The 20154-nt window shown below is 41.4% G+C and overlaps 1 protein-coding gene across 1 annotated transcript in view; it reads left to right on the top strand.

Moving 5' to 3' along the window:
* The window catches only part of pax5 (paired box 5), a 94667-nt gene that overhangs the window by 65926 nt on the left and 8587 nt on the right, over window positions 1-20154 (top strand). The window contains exons 6-8 of the mRNA XM_034188678.1: window positions 3575-3707; window positions 12478-12579; window positions 18378-18464. Of these exons, the coding sequence (XP_034044569.1) occupies window positions 3575-3707; window positions 12478-12579; window positions 18378-18464 (322 nt within the window). The remainder of the gene's footprint in view (window positions 1-3574; window positions 3708-12477; window positions 12580-18377; window positions 18465-20154) is intronic.

The following is a 20154-nucleotide window of genomic DNA, read 5'->3' as shown; positions in this document are numbered from 1 at the left end:
GATGGCGCTCTATGAGAGGTAGAATTGACAACATTTACGGGGGTGAATGAGAATGATCCATCTTCCTTAACGGGCCTGTCACCCCACTGGCCAAACTTCATCATGGCCAATTACCACGGCAGACCCCTTCTTCTCTGCCGTTGACTAGCCCCAATCTACATGGATACACGGACACATTAGACACCATTATAACAAGACAGAAGAGCGGCCAAGACGGGGGGGGGGGGGGGGGGGGGGGGGGGTATAAAAATAAAATAAAACCAAAGGTGTGATGTGCAAGAGGGGAGAGACATAAAGAGAAAAGAGGGCTTAAACGTGTCCAAAGTCTAGAGAGAGCGAGAGAGCTGTAGTGTGCAGGGTAAGCTCTTATTTGGCAGGTCACAGTCCAGTGGTTGTGCTGTGTGTTGACGAGCACAGGGGTGTTTAAGAGGTCAGTGAGCACAAACACACGCCTACACTTGCACCTGCATGCACAAAGAGAGACATGCAGAGGTATTAAATGGGTCAGTGCAAAACTCTCATCGTCTAAAGGGGATTCTGATGGCCACTATTAGTGCACGCGTGGACGCAAACACGAAAGCACATGTGCACGCAAACCTACACTAAGACACACTCAGCAGGCAGCATCCTGGTCTTAGAATCCACTGTGATTCATCGGCCATGATGTGCACACACGCACAGTGACTCGGGGGTCACACACAGGTGAGGGCATGTTGGCCATCCATCCAACATCCAACAATTTACTGAGACTGGGAGTATTACTTATCATCTGTGGCGATTCAAATGTCATGACGTGTGTTTGGAGTAACCCATGAGTTATTAACTTTTCTGAGAGCACAGCCTACCTCCTGCTTCTCTCATGTGATTACTATTCAATGATGGGCAGAGAATAGATTAGGATACAGATAAAGTCAGAAAATATGGTTTGGGTTGTTGGGAAAGATGCTGCAAATTAAAAGAAAATACATGTCTTGATAGAAGCAAATGAAAGCAACACTTTTTTTTAAATACTTGCTAGACAGTATTAAACTTTGAAATGATCAGTTGAGTAACACTACAATAATTAATTAAAATTATAATCTCCTGGGTGTTTATTCTAATCATCATTCAGTTAATTAAGGTCACATTTTCTTAATGGTAGAACAATTAACTATCTGATTATCAGGGAGAGAAATACACTATTTCATCTGCCAAAGAGGTTCCTGTTTGGGTTGGTTTATTGGAGTGTTTAGGTTGATAGCAGGATGATGTGTAAACTGATCAGCAGCCATCGCCAACCTTTGTGAAAATGTTGGGCCTGACTGGAAATAGAAACCAGGGCTCCTTTTAAGGCTCTAGGCTATGATCATGTTAACCTTGTAATGTTTTGGGGAAATAATGCCCATTATTTGTCATTTTTGTACACATACTAAGCCTTTAATTGCTAAACATGCTTCATAATAAAAGCATTTCGGAGTATACGACTTTACTCTTTGAGGGCTAATGGCTGCTATTAGCTAACTACTAAACAGTGGCTTAGAAAATAATTATTTTGCCAGTACATCAGTGGTAAACAGCGCATACCTGAAATACTTGTTCTTAAATGTGTGCTGCTGCACAGTAAATGAGAATTGCTCTGATAAAACTTTCATTGAATGCACTGGTTGCGGAGCTGGAGCTATGACGCTTGTAACTACGTTAGCTAAAGCTGTGCACCTTTGTTTTTGCAACAGCTTTATTTTCTTTGTGTGAAACAGACAAAAAGACAGCACAACACACCGTAAATTGCTACTTTGGACAAATGAAATTTTGTTTTTGTTAAATGCTTTACATGTGTTATATTTCTGGTCAGTTATCCGTCTATGCTAATATCACAGATAACATGAACTGTGCAGTAACACTCTGCTGCCATGGTGACATATAAAGAACAGTGCGCAGAGCATCAGAAGAAGTGAAACAAACAGGCAAATAAAATACGAATCATGCCCAAATGGTGCGGGTTGACAGCTGGTACATTCTAGGAGCACCAGTGAACACCACGCTGAGCCTACACTTCCACAGTGGTTCACCCCAGGCTGTGGTGATGCACAAAGGGCAAAGAATTCTCGCCAGTTGGATACCTTCCGTGTGGACGTCCCCTCAGCCCACCCGATTCTCAGGACCCTTGTTAGACATTTGTCACCACTAAAGCATTGCTGACCTAGAGGCAACTACAACCTTCCCCATGAAGGCCCTTTGATGCCCACCCTCATCACTGGGGTTTTCATGTGTGGTCCTTGCCACTCAGCAGGCCTTTCCACCATGGCACCTGGCAGGACACGTCCGCAGGGGCCATTCTTCTGGTGGCCACCAAATTTCCATAGCAAGTCTGAGATGCCCCGTCTCTCCTGCTTTGCCGTACCCCAGCAGTACCAGGATGGAGGACAGTAGGACCATTTGTCTAGATTACAAATATCAAGCTGCTGGTCATATCTGGCTTGTAGTAGGAATTCATTAGAATTTTGGTATGGCATCATGATGCCACGGTTGGTTGAACCTTACAATGCCCGCCAAACCCTGGCAACCAAAGCGGGAACCACCAAATACTTGCATGTGAAACAAACTGTACTGAGGAACTCATTAGCTCCTCAATACAGTTTGCTTCATAATAAAAGCATTTCACAATAATGGCAGTAGTTGAACTTTACTCTGAAAACACTGCACATTGCTATTATTCAACTTTAAAACAGTAACTGAGAAAGACATTTTGTACATTTGTGAGAAACAGTTTGTGTCAAATTGACTTCAGCAGATGGAACTGCGATCCTCAGGTCTACATTAGCGCCGTTGCAACTTTCCCCACACTTTCAGTCCCCACACTATGAATGCTTTAGAGAAATGTGATGAAAATTCAACTTGATGCTTTTTTTATGGACAAACAACACAATGAGTGCAGTTCTTTCATCTGTGATTTTCCATCAAAATTTCTGTAAGTAACACTGAAGGACCTGTATGTTTCCTCTATTAGATTAAATGTGGTCATAACTGAATTTTTTCCTGTTGCAACAATGCATTTTCATAAATCTTCTGAACTGAAATCTTGTACAAGTTTCAAACTACAAGAGATTTCACATAGAATAAAACTAAAGCACCTGGTCACTTCAGTCTCTCCATATGGTTTTTCTGCTTGTGCCGAGATGATCTCAGTTCTTATTGTAGTTGGTATCTGGGGGAAAAGGAGGCTTTGTGTTATTCGCGCTTGATGTGATGTCACTGTGTAGGTTTGTGCATCAGTGAGAGCAAGGCAGATGAACAAGCTGATCCCGTGGTTATAGACTGTAGGACTTGGTTGTCCAGTAAATCCCCATCTTTGTAAACAGATCAATAAAATCTGAGCTGCATGTGTGGCTGTATGTGCGTTCATAGTAAAGCTTTGTGTTACAAGAGTAGCTCTGTGCTACAAGAAAGTGGCAGCATGATGGAAACACATCTGGCTCTGTCAAACAGATTGATCACAGCTGGATACAACAACCAATCCCACTGTATTCATACTGTATCTGCTATAATCTGCTCCTTTATCTGATTTGGATATTTGTCTGTGTTTTGCTCTTTCCAGACGTCTGATTATTCAGCCATGGCCTCACTAGCTGGTGGACTTGATGAGATGAAGAGCAATTTGGCCAATCCTGGTACAGGGGCGGAGCTAGGAGCCAGCGTCTCCGGTCCTCAGTCTTATTCGCTAGTTCCAGGTAAGGTACCTCCAATAACATGCACTACTGCGCTGAACAAATCTCTCACCTGACTGAAGAAAATTAAAGGTAATTTAAAGCTACAGTGTGTCGGTGTGAGTGTCATCTAGTGGTGAGCTTCCAGATTGTATTATACTGTCACCAGCCATTTTGTTTGCCTTCATATTTCCACATTTTTTGGTGACGCGGATTCATGCTCCCTTGCCTTCTCTTGTGATAAGCAATATGTATGACCCTCCATGTTACAAAAAAAATGGATTCTCAAACTTGTTAATCTGCACAAGCAACCAATTTTTTTCTCCATTCTTCCAGCCACGTTGGAAAATAAGAAAAACAGAATAATTATGTCTCTTTTGGGTGACTGTATCAACATGGTTCTGCAACATGGTGGCCTCCATGAGGAAACCCGCTCCCATGTAGATATGAAGGGCTCATTCTAAGCTTTAGAAAACACACTGATTCGTAGTTGCAGGTACATTTACATGAATGAACAGATGTCATGAATGCTGTATTCCATTTTTGCTAATGCACTCCGCTAAATCCTACACACTGTAGCGTTAACAGTTCTCATGTTCCATTCTGAAGATGGAACATTTATGACGGTGCATTACAAATAATGAATGTTTATGAGTGCAATAGTGCGAATATTTCATGAGGTGAAAGATGAAATGTTCCATTCAACGAGGTGAAGATGAGTTGAATGGAACATTCCATCTTTCACTGTTGAACGAATGAAATGAATGCACCATTGAACGCACAAATACACCACAGAAGGAATGAAAAAAAAATTTATTTGTTTTATATAACGGCTAAAATAGATTCCTGTAGAGCAGGGGTGGGCAACCTGTTCCAGAAAGAGTCACGAGGGTGCAGGTTTTCTTTGCAGCCACTGACTCCACCAGGTGATTTTACTGATTAATATCACTTTGAGCAGATGGAATCAGTTAATCAGTGAAATCACCTGGTGGAGTCAGTGGCTGCAAAGAAAACCTGCACCCTCATGGCTCTTTCTGGAACAGGTTGCCCACCCCTGCTGTAGAGCCTGACCGATTTTTTGAGGCCGATGCCGATAACGATATTTGGATGAAAAAAAAAGCTGATAATCGATAAATCGGCTGATTTGCCGATAGCTGATACATCAACCGATATTTTTTTTTAAATGAATAAAATGTTCTTTTTTGGACCCTTAACAAAAAAGGTATGAGCTAAAAGCTGAAGCTTTGTCCTCATATTGATTAACTTTATAACAAAGAAGAATTTTCAAGTTCAAAAAAATGCAATCAAAAATTAAACCTAATACATATCCTTCAAAAGAGTTATGAAATACATCTAATCTTGTACCTCTTGTTGCTGCAACTTAGATATAGGTTCAGGATAAGGATATAGATCCTTATAAACTTACTTGTATGCTTTTGTCAGCCGATCAGTGCAGTATGACGGTGAACTACGGGGGCCGGTGATGAACACATTTAAGCAGGGGTATAAGCAGCTCTCAGTTGAATGGAGTCAGATCTCCATCTACTGAACAAATGGACAACATTTTACATTGCCGACACAAACATTATTTCAGTAATTGTTCTGTTTATGAGAAATTATCGGCGTACTATCGGCAAAATTTCGGCCAATAGTGAGTACTTTGAAAAGGGCTTATATCGGCCAGGCTCTAGATTCTTGTCATTTGATATTTTCTTAGTTTATAAATACCAGAAAAGGGACTTACATTTTGGTGTGCACCACCGGTGCTTTTATTTCAACAGTCCAACATGAACTTTAAATAGGAGACCACAATTGTTCTCAGTCAACTTGCAAAAACAGTCAGATAGTTCAAAAACAATTCTTATGATGTACATATAGTCTGTGATTGCTGTGCACTGACTTTGTGTACAAACCTCAGTCCAGCGAAAAATCATGTCAGAAATTGTTCAGCTTTTCATCCTAACAGCTCTTCATGCCTCCAGATGGCTTATGGTGCAGTGGATTTGTTTTTTTGTGTGTGTGTTAGAAGAATTAGCACCGTCAATTAGCTCCTTCAAATTGTCATCCGTCAGCAAAACAAACTCTACCATGTTTAGCTAAATGGCGTCTCCGGTAGTGTGTGCAGTGGCCACAGCGTGCAATGGTACAAAATGGATGGAACCACATTTGCACAGTAAATGGAACCAAATTTACACTGTAAATGCAATGCAACACAAATGAGATGAATAATCCATGTCACGTGACATACAAAGCACCAATCAAATTACAAGGATCTACTCAGCTGTTACATAATAATCTATCTGTGATTCAAGCACTCAGTGTATGAACTGAGTTTAGATCACAGTCGAGGAGGCTATGTGGATTTATTTACTCCTGGATCTCCGGAGAGACAGGAACCCCAGTGGGAAGAAAAAAAATAAAGGTGAATGGAAAGAGAAAAAGAGAGCCTCCTGTCTTCAGCAGCATTTAGAGGCACTGAGAGGCAGCAGTTAATTAAGAGCAGACCAGGGACCACTTGGACAAGGCTTCAACATTCCCGTCTGTAATGAGGGGAATCATAGAGCTGGGAATTTGGGAATGGGGTCTCTCTCTCTCTCCTTCTTTCTCTCTCTCTCTCTCTCTCTCTCTCTCTTTTGCTCTCTCTCACTCTCTCTCTAGGTGAGAAATTTTCCATTTCTGCTCATGCAAACACACATTCACACACACCTTCTGAATCATATGTAAGCATTTTCTCGCCTGCTTTTTATTGGAGAATACAACGCCCTCTAGGGGATCAAATGCACATATTCCGACAGCCTTACGTGACGATGTCTTGAACACGTAGGTTGAGAGTTGGGCTTGACGTAGCTGTAACCCTCCTTTAGAATCACAGTTGTCCCACCTTAACCTCACTAGAAAAGTGACATTTGCTATTCAAAACATTGTGTTTCAGACTCACTTTCTCACCAACTGCCACCATTCTTTGACTGACCTGATCCTATAGCACCCACAGTTTTCATTATTATTCCACGAGTATGTGACACTGTACACAGTTATCTCTTGTCCTTTGGGACATCAGCCAAATTCCTGTTCACCGATTTGCAAATCTCAAGAAAATCCAGCAAATTCTCCATGTAATGCGTTCATTGTGCTAAAAAGTTAAAGTTGTTCGAAACGCATACTCCGTATGATAATCATTGACTGGCAAACAGCTGAGCTGATTATTAGGATGGAAGCCAGTAGGACATGGCCTGTAAAACAATCTTATAATTATAATAATATAATTATTTTAATATTTTATGTTCTATGTTAGTGAAGTATTTCTAATATGCGAGAATAACGCGTTAACTTGCCCAGCCCTAATAAAAATATAATGAAAACTTGACCAGAACACCATTAGGGCTCTGAGGGTAAAGATACTTAATTGCACATTTACTCTAAATTCTGTAATCCCGCCACTAAATCCCCACCACCCCCACCTCACCAAGATAACCACTGCCCAATCACATACTAGCATTTCCAGATCAGTAGATCTCTGTAGATTCCCTTTCATTTCATCCAGTTTGATCAACTACAGTCACATTGTGGGACAAACTGCAAAAACGTGATTCTCCTCTGGTCACCCCACCAGGCATATTTGGTGGCATACTTGATATGGGAACAGTTAAGCAGACAGCAAGAAAGATATCGTGTGTTTATCTTTATCTGCAAGTGAGCAGCTACTTGCACTCCTTCGTTGACCTCCAAACTGCGGAGAACAGACACATCAACACAGCTGGCATACATAAGCACAAACGCGCTGCATGCACACACACCTCGGAGGATCTGGCCCTGTCTGCCCCCTCTAAGTTGGGCTGCAGCGAGTCCATCTTGCTCTCTCTCCTCCCTGCCTCGCTCTCAGTTTTTCCACCATCTCCTCCCTCTCCACCTCACCCTGTGCACTGACCCTGAGCGGATGAGTACCCCGTCTGCACTAATGCCTCGCTGTCGCGTCAAACACAGAGAAAAACTTTACTACACCGAGACAGGAGCGAGGAGGCGGAGAGGGACAGAAGATGCTGGGATAGAGAGAAACAAACGTAAAGTGCAGCATTTTTACAAAGGGTCATTTTGTGCTAAATCGGTTTTTGATCTCCCTTTGACAAGCTTAAATGATAAAGCCTCTTTTGCTGTGATATTACAAGCTGGAGGCCACATAGCACAATTTGTGGACATGTAACAGCAAGCAACATTTGCATCATTAGTGACGAGAAAACAAACAAACAAACAACAACAACAAAAAACAGATACATTCTGGACCAGTAAGTCTTTTCATAATAACTGAGAATTCAGTTATTTTTTTAAAGATATAAGCTGTTGTCATAATGTTAGCGCTCGTTTAGCTCAGCTTTGCCTTGTCTTTATACCTGCAGGTGTCACACTTCTAAAACTAATTTGGTACAACTAACTGAGCTAATCTGATTAAAATTCAACTATCAAATTGAACTAAGGTTGAGTTACATTTTAAAATCAAAGCCCTGCTTGTGCTTTTCCTTGAGATCTTTGTATCTTGAGGAACTGTAGAGTGAAGAGAAGCAGATGTTGCAAGCACAGACTATGTGAACTTTCTGTGCCTGCCCCCCCCACCAAGATCGGTGAGCCAAATGAAGCCCAAATACACCCACTTAGCTTCACACTATCAGGTTAGTTAAGGCTCGTAGGCTAAATAATCTCAGTTTGGGTGTTAATTTCTGCATATTTTAGGGGATGGGGCATTGCTTCTCACAAGTGGCTCCTTTGGTGTTTGTATAAAAAACCTACAACCAGCAAAGAGCCTCATTATCTGCAGCACCATCAATGAAGCCAACATCAGCCACATAAGTGGCGCAATGTGGTGCACCTTGCACTGTTCCTGCTCGAAAGACACCGTCATGTGCACAAACTCTTGCACAGGCAGTGTTCTATGGAAATGCATAGAACACTGCCATCTACTGGATGGGAGTGTAAATAGCATCCAACTGTCATATGGTCGCCACTTAGTGCACTGTATCACACTTAAACAGAATTTTCAGTTTTGCAAATACCTTTTTTTTTTTTTTTTTTTACAAATTGAAAAAAAAATTACCTATTTACAAATACAGATTTATTTGTAAAAACCAACACACACATTAAAGTAACTTGTGTATATTGTTTTTTCTTTTTTTACAACCAACCAACCAGTGATGAGGAGGCTCAATTTCCCATAATTCCTTTTGGCATATGTGAGTTTTAATGCTCAAACTTTCAGAATTAGTGCATGAAGTTAAAACTAAAAGATATTTGTGATATTTTCACTTTGTATAAATGACACAGTTAACACTGCTCATGTCAGAGGCACTGTATGCTGTGAATGTAAATTACTTTTTTTTTTCTTTGTAGCAGCCAGGCAACCAGGTTCCTTCTGCCAGGGTGAGGTTGAACTCAGCTCCTCACAGCTGCCTGACTGCTGCAAAACACAACAGACAGGAACTAACGTGTGCTTTTAGGGTTTACAAATGTTTTTGACTGTTCGGCTTTACTTACTATGCCAACAAAAAACATTAGTGGAGTTAAAAGTTAGCAAAACTAAATTTAGTGGAAGCTAATTGATCCCCTGATGGTTTTTGAAGTTAGCTGAAAAGCTAATCCAGGAACAAAAAAGTTAGCTTTGCTAATTAGCGGTTAGCGGAACTGTGCCCACCACTGAAAATAGCTTAAACAGATGAGTTATGTAAACATTCATCCGCTGTATGGTTGTCATGAACAAGGAAACTAGTAGTTATAGATACCAAACGTGTTTCTTGTACCAGGCTGTAAACATGTTCATGTCTGCTGTAAAGTTGGAGATTTTAACATGGGGGTCTACAGGGACTGACTGACTTTTGAAGCCAGCCTCAAGTGGTTAATAGGTTTTGGCAGTGGCACTTCCACATTGGCTTCATTTGTCAGCACCGGAGGATGACACTTGATTTCAAGTAAAAAAGTGAGTTGACTGGGCTTAACCTCAGGGCTACTGAAGTCTTGGGCTGGATAGCAACTGACAAAATGGAGTGGATGAGATGTAGATGGAGCAAATATGTTGGGAAGGAAAAAAGGAAGCTCAGTAAGAGAGGCTGCTGACTAGACATTGAACCTATGAGACAACTGTGCTCCGTCTTTTTTTGACATCTACCTTTTCAAGTTCTCCCCTCATCATTGTCACATCTTCACCTTTGATTTCATCCCTCACTTTCCTCCATCTCCACTTTTATCTCCTGTCTTTCACCCTTTCCCTTTTACTTGGTTTTTATGTTCTCCATTTCATTCTCACCCCCTCTCATCTTCCCTTCCTCCTCCCCTCTGTTGGTTAGTGGTGGCTAAGTGGAGGGGAAATGAATGGGATTGATGGTATTTGCGTCTGAGCTGTTTATGATGATGATAAATGTGCGTGCTTGTGTGTGTGGGGAGAAGGATGGAGGCATGTGTGTGATGATGATGAATGGGGGGCTCCTTCTCCTCGCACTCCTGATGTCGAGTGCGTGCAAACTTAGAGAAATGATTTGGGCCGACACACTGTCATGTAGTCTAATGCAGTTATATATCCTATCCACAAAGTGACACATACAGGGGGGTTGATGAGGGAACGTGGAGCCAGTAAATTAAAGGATGTCAAAGGATGGAAAACAACGATGAAACAAAACAAAAAAACAAAAAGAGGAGGTATTCATTTTTTTTTTCTTTTCAGCGTTTTTTTTTTTTTTTTTTAATGTCATTTGTTACAGTATACAAACTCATCATTAGTGCTGGAACAAAGCACAAACTCCACATACATAATTACACCTGTTCATACTAGTTATGTAAAAAGCAAACCGTGCTGAATGTTTAACTTTAAAGGAAATTATTCAGAAGTATAAATAAATTGTAATCCTTAACGTTATCTATTTCTTGTTTATTTAATACATGATTTCTTCCATGAGGTAGCTGACTTTTCATGACATCACAAATCTTGTTTAAAAACAAAAAAAAATCAGTGATTCAATAAAGACCCATAGAAATGATTATTACAATATGACTGCATTTTGGTAAATGGACTGCATTTATATCACGCTTTTCCATCTGTATGAGAAGCTCAAAGCGCTTTACATTAATGTTTCACATTCACCCATTTCCACACATACCGATGTCAGGGTGGTGCCACGTAAGGCGCTCATTATACACCGGGAGCGTGTTTTAATTTACCATTAAAACAAATTATACCATTAATCCACCTAATATGATTACGAATAACACTCTTGGACAAACATCCTTTCTTCCTCGTTTTTTTTTTATCTTTGTTCAAGGGATTGTATCAGATTGTCACCAAATTCAAGATGCAAGCTCACAAAATGACACACCCAGTGCTTCCATGCTAGTTGCTTGTATATATTGTGTGTCGATGGTAATAAAACCAGAACGGACAAATTGGGCAACCTCTGTATTGAAGGGTCCAACAAGCCTGTTTGTAGATTTAACTGAAGTAAGTGGTGTATTAAAAGTAAATAAATAAATAACTTGAAGACTTGGAACTGGAATGGACATCTGTCTGCTAACATTGTGTGACGTTTCCTTGAAATCTACCAATGAAGGACCTGTGCCTAAAAGACTTTTGGACAGATGGACAAGCACATAGATGTACAGTCAAATACGGCAACAATTTCTACCCCCCCCAAAGTCCTCAACTTTTTTGCAGAAGATATGAATATAATTGATAATTGTCAGAAATATTTGAAATGCCCCAAAAAAATCAGTTTGTTTTTCAAATAATAGTAGATAATCATGCACTAATAATATAATAATAATAATAATAATAATAATAATAACAACCCCTTGGTAAATACAATAATTCCAACTTTAACATTAATAACTAGCAATAATTACTTGCTGCTATGGGCAGCACAGTGGATTAGTGGTTAGCACTGTTGCCTCACAACAACAATGTCATGTGTTTGATTCCCACCTGTGGCCTTTCTGTGTGGAGTTTGCGTGTTCTCCCCGTGTTTGCGTGGGTTAACTCTGGGTGCTCCGGCTTCCTCCCACACCCAAAGACATGCAGGTTAGGTGGACTGGAAACTTTAAATTGCCCGTAGGTGTGCATGCAAGTGTGAATTTGTTTGTTTGTCTGTATGTGGCCCTGCGACAGACTGGTGTCTTGTCCAGAGTGTACCCTGCCTCACACCCTATGACTGCTGGGATAGGCTCCAGCCCCCCCGTGACCCTCAATTGGAGTAAGCGGTTGAAGATGATGAGTGTGTGAGAAGTTGCTGCTACAGCACAAACATGATTTACATTGTGATTTACATTTCAGGAATGTGAAATATCATCAAGATATTCGAATCGTGGTCACTCTGTGTGTTTTTCCACTGTAGGGACTCGTATGGTACTAAGGTTCTAATACCGAGGTACTACGCACATTTCTAGTGTCACAACAAGGCCAGAATCCTGATTTACTAGGGAATATTTTCAAACCTGCTCCAGTATTTTTGCAAATTCCCAACTAAACACGATGGCGTGTCCACTGCTCACAGAAGTGACTGTTCAGACATGACGCACAAGGAACCAGAGGGCCTTGATTCCAAAACCATTGTAAGGTTAAAAAGATCTTAGACTTACAGTGAGATGAAGCTCAAAGGCCTTATGTTCAGGAAATGAACAACAGGTCTGTCTTACTTGGGGCAGGTAGGTTTTGCCAACAAAACGGCATTCTACAAGCCGAAAACTACATTTACACTAAAACGTTGAGGACAGGGCTATTGTGACTTTAATACTTCAGACATCTACAAAGTTGTCCATGTGATTACAGGTCGTGACCTTGCCAGCACCACACTCCCGGGCTACCCTCCTCACGTCCCACCTACCGGACAGGGCAGCTACTCCACCCCATCCCTCACTGGCATGGTACCTGGTGAGTACACACAGTCTCCAAAGCAGCACAGAATTCAGCTGTACTTTCAGTTGGTCCTTTTCCCTCAGCAGATCTGTAACTGTGTGGATGTGGATCGGTGTGGCAGGGTTCCTGTATTCAGCAGGCGCACTTCACTTTGCCACTTCCTCTTTCTTGTCTGTCTACGCCGTGGCTGACAGCACTCCCAGGGGGTGGAGTGTGTACATGATTGTGTGCACCAGCGTGTATTTGCGTAGTGCATTTCACTGTGTATCATTAGAAACCAGCCACAGTAGCACAGCTGTCCCTCCTCAACATTAGTAATTTGTTTTTAATGAGAATCACCAGTGACCCACGACTAATTCATTCATTCCCTTCCACTTCGCCTTCTACCCTGCTTTTGTGTTTCAATCTGAGATCGCTATTCTTCTCTCTCTGCCTCTCTCTGCAGTAGTCCTGAACAGTGTGAAGTGTGCAGAGATGTAAAGGAGAAAAAGCTCAACATCCACATTGAAATTAATCAAAACCATGTTTTTACCAGTTTATGAATCTATATAGTCTGACTTCAGGGCCGTGGCCTCAGCCCCACCTCAAACCCCAGAAAAATGCCGAGTCCTGAATTACTGCAGACATTTTATACTAAAATCTGAACTTCATCTTCTTTCGTGACACTTCATGTATGCATTGTTGGCTCATTTAACAAAATGAATCACATATGACCAGCTAGATGAGCATGTTACCATATAGTATGTTTGCATTTATGGCACCTCACCTCCAAATAACAACAGCAACCACATGTGCCCTTCTCATGGAACCTATTTCCCAAGTAGCAACTGCGACTCAGACGTATACGCCACCCTTATCTTGTAAAATAACCACCAATCTCTCACTGTCAGTTGTATGAGGGCTCCCGCTTTGATTGGTCTAGTCTCTGGGGTAATCAGCAGAGATGCACCTGTATGGTGGATCATGCTTAAACAAAAATGCAGCGCATGATCAAACTGTTTCAACTCAACTTTATTTATGTAGCACTTTAAAACAACATCTGCCACAAAGCGCTGTACATGACACATAAAATATTATTGTCTCATAAGATTTACGAGACAAGAAAAACAATAGAACTGACAATCTCTCACAATAAATGCAATAGGCTCTGTCAATGGCTACGTTTACATGCTGTTAATATTCTGGATAAGGTCAATATTCCGGTTTCTGAATCATTAGGAATAACCTGTTTACATGCTTAAGCAGACAGAGTTACTCCTGTATACATGGTCATTGGTATCATATGGAATATCCCCATCTAAACAGCGACGCACGTTTTCCACCGGTGCTTGATTTGGTCTGGCGTTCGTGCAAATCCTGCTTCGCGTAACTTTTCGGCCACCTTCTTATAAATGTCGCTATCTCGGTACTTTCTACCGTCAATAAAAGACATTATATTCATGTCTTCCACGATACTAATGAAGTACTCGGTTTCCTCCTTGCTCCAAAAGTGTGGTGCTGTGCTGCCGCGTCTGGATTCCCCCATGCTTGTTTACCTCTGCTTCTGTGGTGTCCGGTGGGTTGCGCGCGCCACATACAAGTAGTTGCCATACTCAAAAGACAAAGATTCCTTGCGGATAGGACATGCACAGAACACAAAATAATGTTCCTTTTTATGGGGATATTCCCAATGCGCGTTTATATGACCTGATATTCGGGTTAGAAAAGGAGTAACCCAGGGGTCATATTCGGGTTTTTGCGGGTGTTTACATGGCCATGTGCAACCGGGTTATTGCTAATATTCCGGTTATGAAAGGGTTATTGGCTGCATGTAAACATAGTCAATGTCTCTGCACCGTATTCTTTGGAGTATAGGCTGTGTAGTTTACTGGTTTGAGACACCCTGCGACTTACAGTCCGGTGTGACTTATACATGGGGGGGAATCAAGATTCATGACCTCAACTTTTCTTTACACTTGAAATGAAAAATTAAACTTCCTTTTCCTTTTAAAAAGCATGAGGTGGAAACTTCCTAACAGGGCTAGATTACTTGCAACACGCATTTAAAATAGAGTCAGGTCACAGTTAAAGTGTTCTTTAATACCCCCATCACACTAGAGTACGAACTGCATGAATGCCATACAAATTGACATTGGAACGACATTCATGCAATTCGTGCTGCATTCGAACTGCACTTGAACGCCTCGCACAGCAGTCAGCACATTCGTGTGTTGCTCGTGCTGGAAAGCATATGAACGGTGGTGGAGTCAGTCATACTGCCGTAGAAGCGGACAGTCGAACGTCATTCGTGCAAGTTGACCTGCAGTCGTACTACATTCAACCTGCAGCACGAATGCCGTACGAAGTGACATTCGAACTACATTTGTGCAACGTCATGCTGCAGTCGAGCTGCATTCGAATTCCTCGTACACTATTCGTGTGGCACTTGGGCAAATACACCAGATTTCCAGTCCAGTACGAATGCAGAGCATCTGCACACTAGTGTCGTGCTGCAAATTAACTGGAGAATATTCGTATGGTGGTCGTACCGCTGTGTGACTGCTAGCCCAAACGGCATTCAAACTGGCATCCGAAATGACAACCCACCAGCATTCAGAGCAGTATGATCATGTTGGCGTGTCCCGATTGTACCCCCGATGTGCTGTTCAAGCTTCACTCGTACAACAAAAGCAGTTTGATCAAGTTTGATTAAAGCTCAAACACCATCAGAAAATGTTGGCTATGGCTCTGCACGCATACATTCTATAACGCACACATCAAGCAGTGCACGCATACACGCACACGCAGTCTCAGTGGACATGTAAGAACAGCACATCTAAAGATGGGTAACCCTGTCGCCCCGTCCCCCTGCACTCACCCTATTCTGTCCTCAGGTTTGACAGCATATTTGTGCGTCTGGGATGGAGTATGTTTATGCGTGTGCCGGCATGCAGTTGTTTGTGTGTGCATGTGTTTGTTTTTGACAGTGTGTATGTGTGCGACCTTGACACTGAGCTACACGGGGGAGACCCCTATGCTTCGTCTTGCATCTACACCCCTCCTTCGTCTCCTAAACAGCCTGACATGTTGCCGTCACCACAGTGATGACAGGGGGAAGATGTTTGCACCCAGGGATGCCATGGAGACCACATCCCGACCCCACCTGACAGACGCGGCTAAACGCGTGCATACACGGTTACACACACACAAACACCGCCTCGATGTCTAAATTCTTCTCGGTGGGCATTCCTGAATCCACAAACTCAGTGGAATGAGTGGGAGATTATCTCTCAACTTTACTCGTCTGACTTGACCGTGTTTTATCTCAGCACTTCTCAGGCACGTTATCCTCCTTTTTGTCCGCTCTGTCTAATATCATACCTTCATTAAGCAACCAGCTCTTCTGCTGTTCTTCTTCTTCTTCTTGTTCTCCTTCCTTCTGAGTCTGCAGCAGGGGGGCTGACACTCAGAGGGGGTGTAGGAGAGCAGTGAGGCAGAACCGACAGAACGAGAGGGAAAGAGAAATATGGGGGTGGAGGGGAAGCGGCATCGGAGTCTGTGACTGTCAGCTAAGGGAGAAGGATCCCCCGGGAGGAGTGAAGGTTCAGGAGAGAAGAAAGAAAGAGCAAAAGAGTGAAAAAAGAGAGCAAGTCAGTGGAGGGATGTTAAAAAAAGAGCAGTGAAGAAATGGATAAGAATGTTGTTTTGATGTGAAGAGTGACGTGGGCCGCAGTCTGAAGAGGAGAGCGAAAAATAAAAAGGAGCAAAGGAGGGAGAAAGAGGAAGACTAGACCCCAGACAGCAAGCAGTAAATGAGGGAGAAAAGCTACGCCATCATCCACTCTGTAGCAGACACGCTATTCACCCAGCTTTCAAGTCATTTTTCACATACTTACGAACCGCAAGATGGCACGAGGTAATTCTTCACTGCAAGAACGGATGTAAAACCACCCCTCAGGTGTTATGGAATCTCTTTTACACCTCAAAAAGTGTTTACACTACAGTGTGTGAGATTCAGAGGTGCGCATTAGCAGAAATGGAATATAGCATTCATAATCTGTTCATTAGTGAATATTTACCTGCAACATCAAATTGATGTGTTCTCATGAGTTTAGCATGAGCCTTTCATACTGACATGCAGGGCTCTCCCCAGAAATTTAGAGCATGGTGGTTCTAGAGCGCCCAGGAGGAGAAGCTCCAGCACTTTGCCTTTTTCCAAATACAATTTCCTGCAACTTCATAAGCAGAACACACTTGGAAAAGCAGTCTGGGTTAAGAAAAACGATTCTGCTTGGTTGCCTACAAATTGAAAATAAAATAATTGAAAATAATTAAATAAAAAAATAAGCAAAAAACATAAAACAAACTTACATGCAAATATCAATCTTGCTTATTTATTGATGTATTTGTATGATGCATGCTTTTTATACTTATACTGTTTTCTCAATGAAAGTGCCTCAGCACTAATTAGTGCCCCCCCACCCCCCTTTCCCCACTGTGGTCGTTGACCGCAGTGCCGTGGAGGTTCTGACGATTCTCCATTTCATGGACGGTGGGTACCATCTGAAATGGCACACATAAAAAACAAAACAGACTTTGTGTACCATTTGCACTTTGTCATGATTCACAAGAACAGAGAGTCAGCTGAAGGAGTTTGTGAACTTTCCCTGCGGAAATGGTGTTCTTAACCCTTTGCGTGTAATCAGATATTACACCAATAACAGCGGTTTTATTTTTTTGAGTGACAGTTAACTAGACCAATGTCAAGCGAGTCTTGTGGCCCGGTCACACGGCGTTAGCTGAATGAAGGAAAAAAAGTCCCAAAGTCATAAATCATCAAGAAAAAGTGGACAAATGAGCCTGGACTTCTCCCAAAGCCTGCGAGTGCAGAGCGCATAAAAGACAGAAACAAAACCAAAATTTTCAAAAGAAAAACAAATCGAACGGCGACCTTGACGCTTTAAAACAAAATCAAAACAAAGCGCCAGCGTGTGATCATTTCTGCAGCGAGTCTGTGCTGTCCACAGCTACTTGCAGCTGCGTTGTCTTAACATGTGCATGCACATGCACGTCACAGCCAGAGGCATTGAGAAGCTGGAGAGAGAGAAAGAGAGCGAGAGAGGCTGGAGGTTGGACGAAGTTGGACGCTGACATTATGGGAACTACGCAAACGATGAGGAACCATCAAGACAGAAAGCAAAAGAGAATACGGACGAAATGAGGTTGTCATCAGGATTTGTTCACATTTTTCAACAGCTTGAAAATTCTGACAAAGCGCCAGCTACAGGAACAAAGCTGGACGATGGTTAAACGATGTCTTCAAAAGTCAGCGTAAGTCCAGATTTCTTGTTTCGTTTTGGCTTCGGTGTCCTTCGTTCATGCCGTGTGACCGGGGCTTTGCATGTTGAATCATCACAAGAGGCCTGCTTTATGAGATTCCACCAAAAATGGTGCTTTATTTTTTGAGTGACAGTTAACCAGAAAATAACGTGCGACTCTTTACGCTTTCCGAGATTAGACAAGAAAGCAATGAAGATGAGAAATCACTCCGTGTGGCTGTAAACTGACGAATTTCAACTAATTAAGGTATGGGAGTATGAATCCCCATCCACAAAGAATCAAAAAGATGCAGGGGGAAAAAAAAATCATAACTGGTGACAGCATAATGTAATATGCAACCTCACCATTAGATGACACTAAATCCTACACACAGTCCCTTTAAAGAAGATGGGATTTCTTTAAGCATGATAGAGAAAACTGGGTTGCAATTCAAATCGTCTGCAGGATTTGAAATCCTTTTCTAAACATGGCTTTCAATTCTATCTTTCTTTCAGGTGGCGATTTCTCCGGAAGTCCATATTCCCATCCTCAGTATTCCACATACAATGAATCGTGGAGATTTCCTAATCCCAGTTTATTAGGTGGGTGTATCTTGTATCTCTGCAGTCACAAACCACAACCGGATCAATAACCGTATCAATGAATTTCATTTCATTCTTACCTCGCATCCCAAACCACATCACCCTATTACTCTCCTTTATGATGCTATGTGTCTAATGCTCCAGTGTTCATTTTTTTCCATTATATTTAATCTGTATTGTACTGTACAGCACAACACATCATAGACATACGAAAGGTTCAGTGCAAAACAGATGATTTTTGGTGTGAAATGAGAGAGGAAGGGAAAGATCAAGTGGGATTTATCTTCACATCAATGCTGCATTATAGGATTTGTGACAGTTGATATCTCTGGGTGACATATAGCTCTGATCACCATTTTTCATGTAATCACCCTCATAAACGTTCATGCCCAAATAAAATAATTCCCCAAAGGAAGGGGAAGCTAACCATAGGCATCATCTGACTTCTTTGTACCACAGTACAAATTAAAGCGTTCCTGTTCCTGTGCACATCCCTTCCAGGTTGTATGTTTTTACGTTTCTGACCCGTTGGTGATGCAGGCTGACAAGAAGAAAGGTATTTGGCATTGACCAGGTGAAAGTTAAAAGAAATGTTCAACAATGGTGGTAGCTGTAATATTAAAGAGCCATGCTCCAATCCCAATTCTATACATTTCTTCTCCAGCATAAACTGTTCTAAAATCACATCTTTACAGTTTGCAGACATAAGAAAATACTGGATTAACTATATACTTCATCTATATCATTTTAATGGATTTTTGGTTAGCAGCTGCAGTAGGCAGTGTCACCATGGCCTACAATTGGCTATTCAAGCTATCTCACAATGTAGTAGTCACATTAGTAATATGCCACATAATTAATTTTTTTTTAAATAAAATTAGACCCTCCCAAAGTAAAGATTGTTCTAAGAATAAAATGAGATTGTTGCTATCAGTTGTAGAGCAATACAGGAAAATACAAAAAACATTCCCCACAGCGAATCAATCATTGATAGCCACTACGGTAGACTGCGCTACATGCTAGCTAGCTACAGCAGTTAGTCTGCCATCATTAGCTCTCAGTACTAATTTGTGGTCATGTTAATGTCATGTAATTTTACAAAATTTTACTGCAGTTGTAGGGCAATACCAGAAATTACAAAAATGCAATCCCCTGAATTAATCCATCATTAGTAACAGCTACAGGAGACTGCACTACAAGATAGCTAGTTAGCTAGCTAGCTACAGTAGCTAGCTAGTGTTGCCTTCCTTAGCTATCAATGCAAATCTGTGGTCATGGCCTAATCTACTTTTACAAAATTTTGCTCCACCGAAGTACAAATTGTTTAAAAAGTTCAAGAAGTTGCCTTCAGTTGTAAATGCAATAATGAATAGAACAAATACATTCCTTTCACCTATTGTTTTAAAATTTATTATGAACAGTGGCCATGCTACATACCGCACTGTACTAGAAATGAAAAGTGAATTTTTAATCTTATTTCATCATTAAATATCTAAAATTGGTTCAAATAAATAATCATACATTACAACCAAACAATCCTTTTTATGAAATATTTAAACAAACACCAAGTAAAAGTAGTTTCCATGTTACAAAAAATTGGGTTACTTATTTAAAAACATCTAAGGAATATCATAAATTATATTGGACAAGTATTTATATGAATAAACTTTATTCATTTATATGCAACTAG

Source organism: Thalassophryne amazonica, chromosome 15 (genome assembly GCF_902500255.1).
Source record: "Thalassophryne amazonica chromosome 15, fThaAma1.1, whole genome shotgun sequence".
NCBI lineage: Eukaryota > Metazoa > Chordata > Actinopteri > Batrachoidiformes > Batrachoididae > Thalassophryne > Thalassophryne amazonica.
This window is presented reverse-complemented; position numbering and strand designations above follow the sequence as displayed.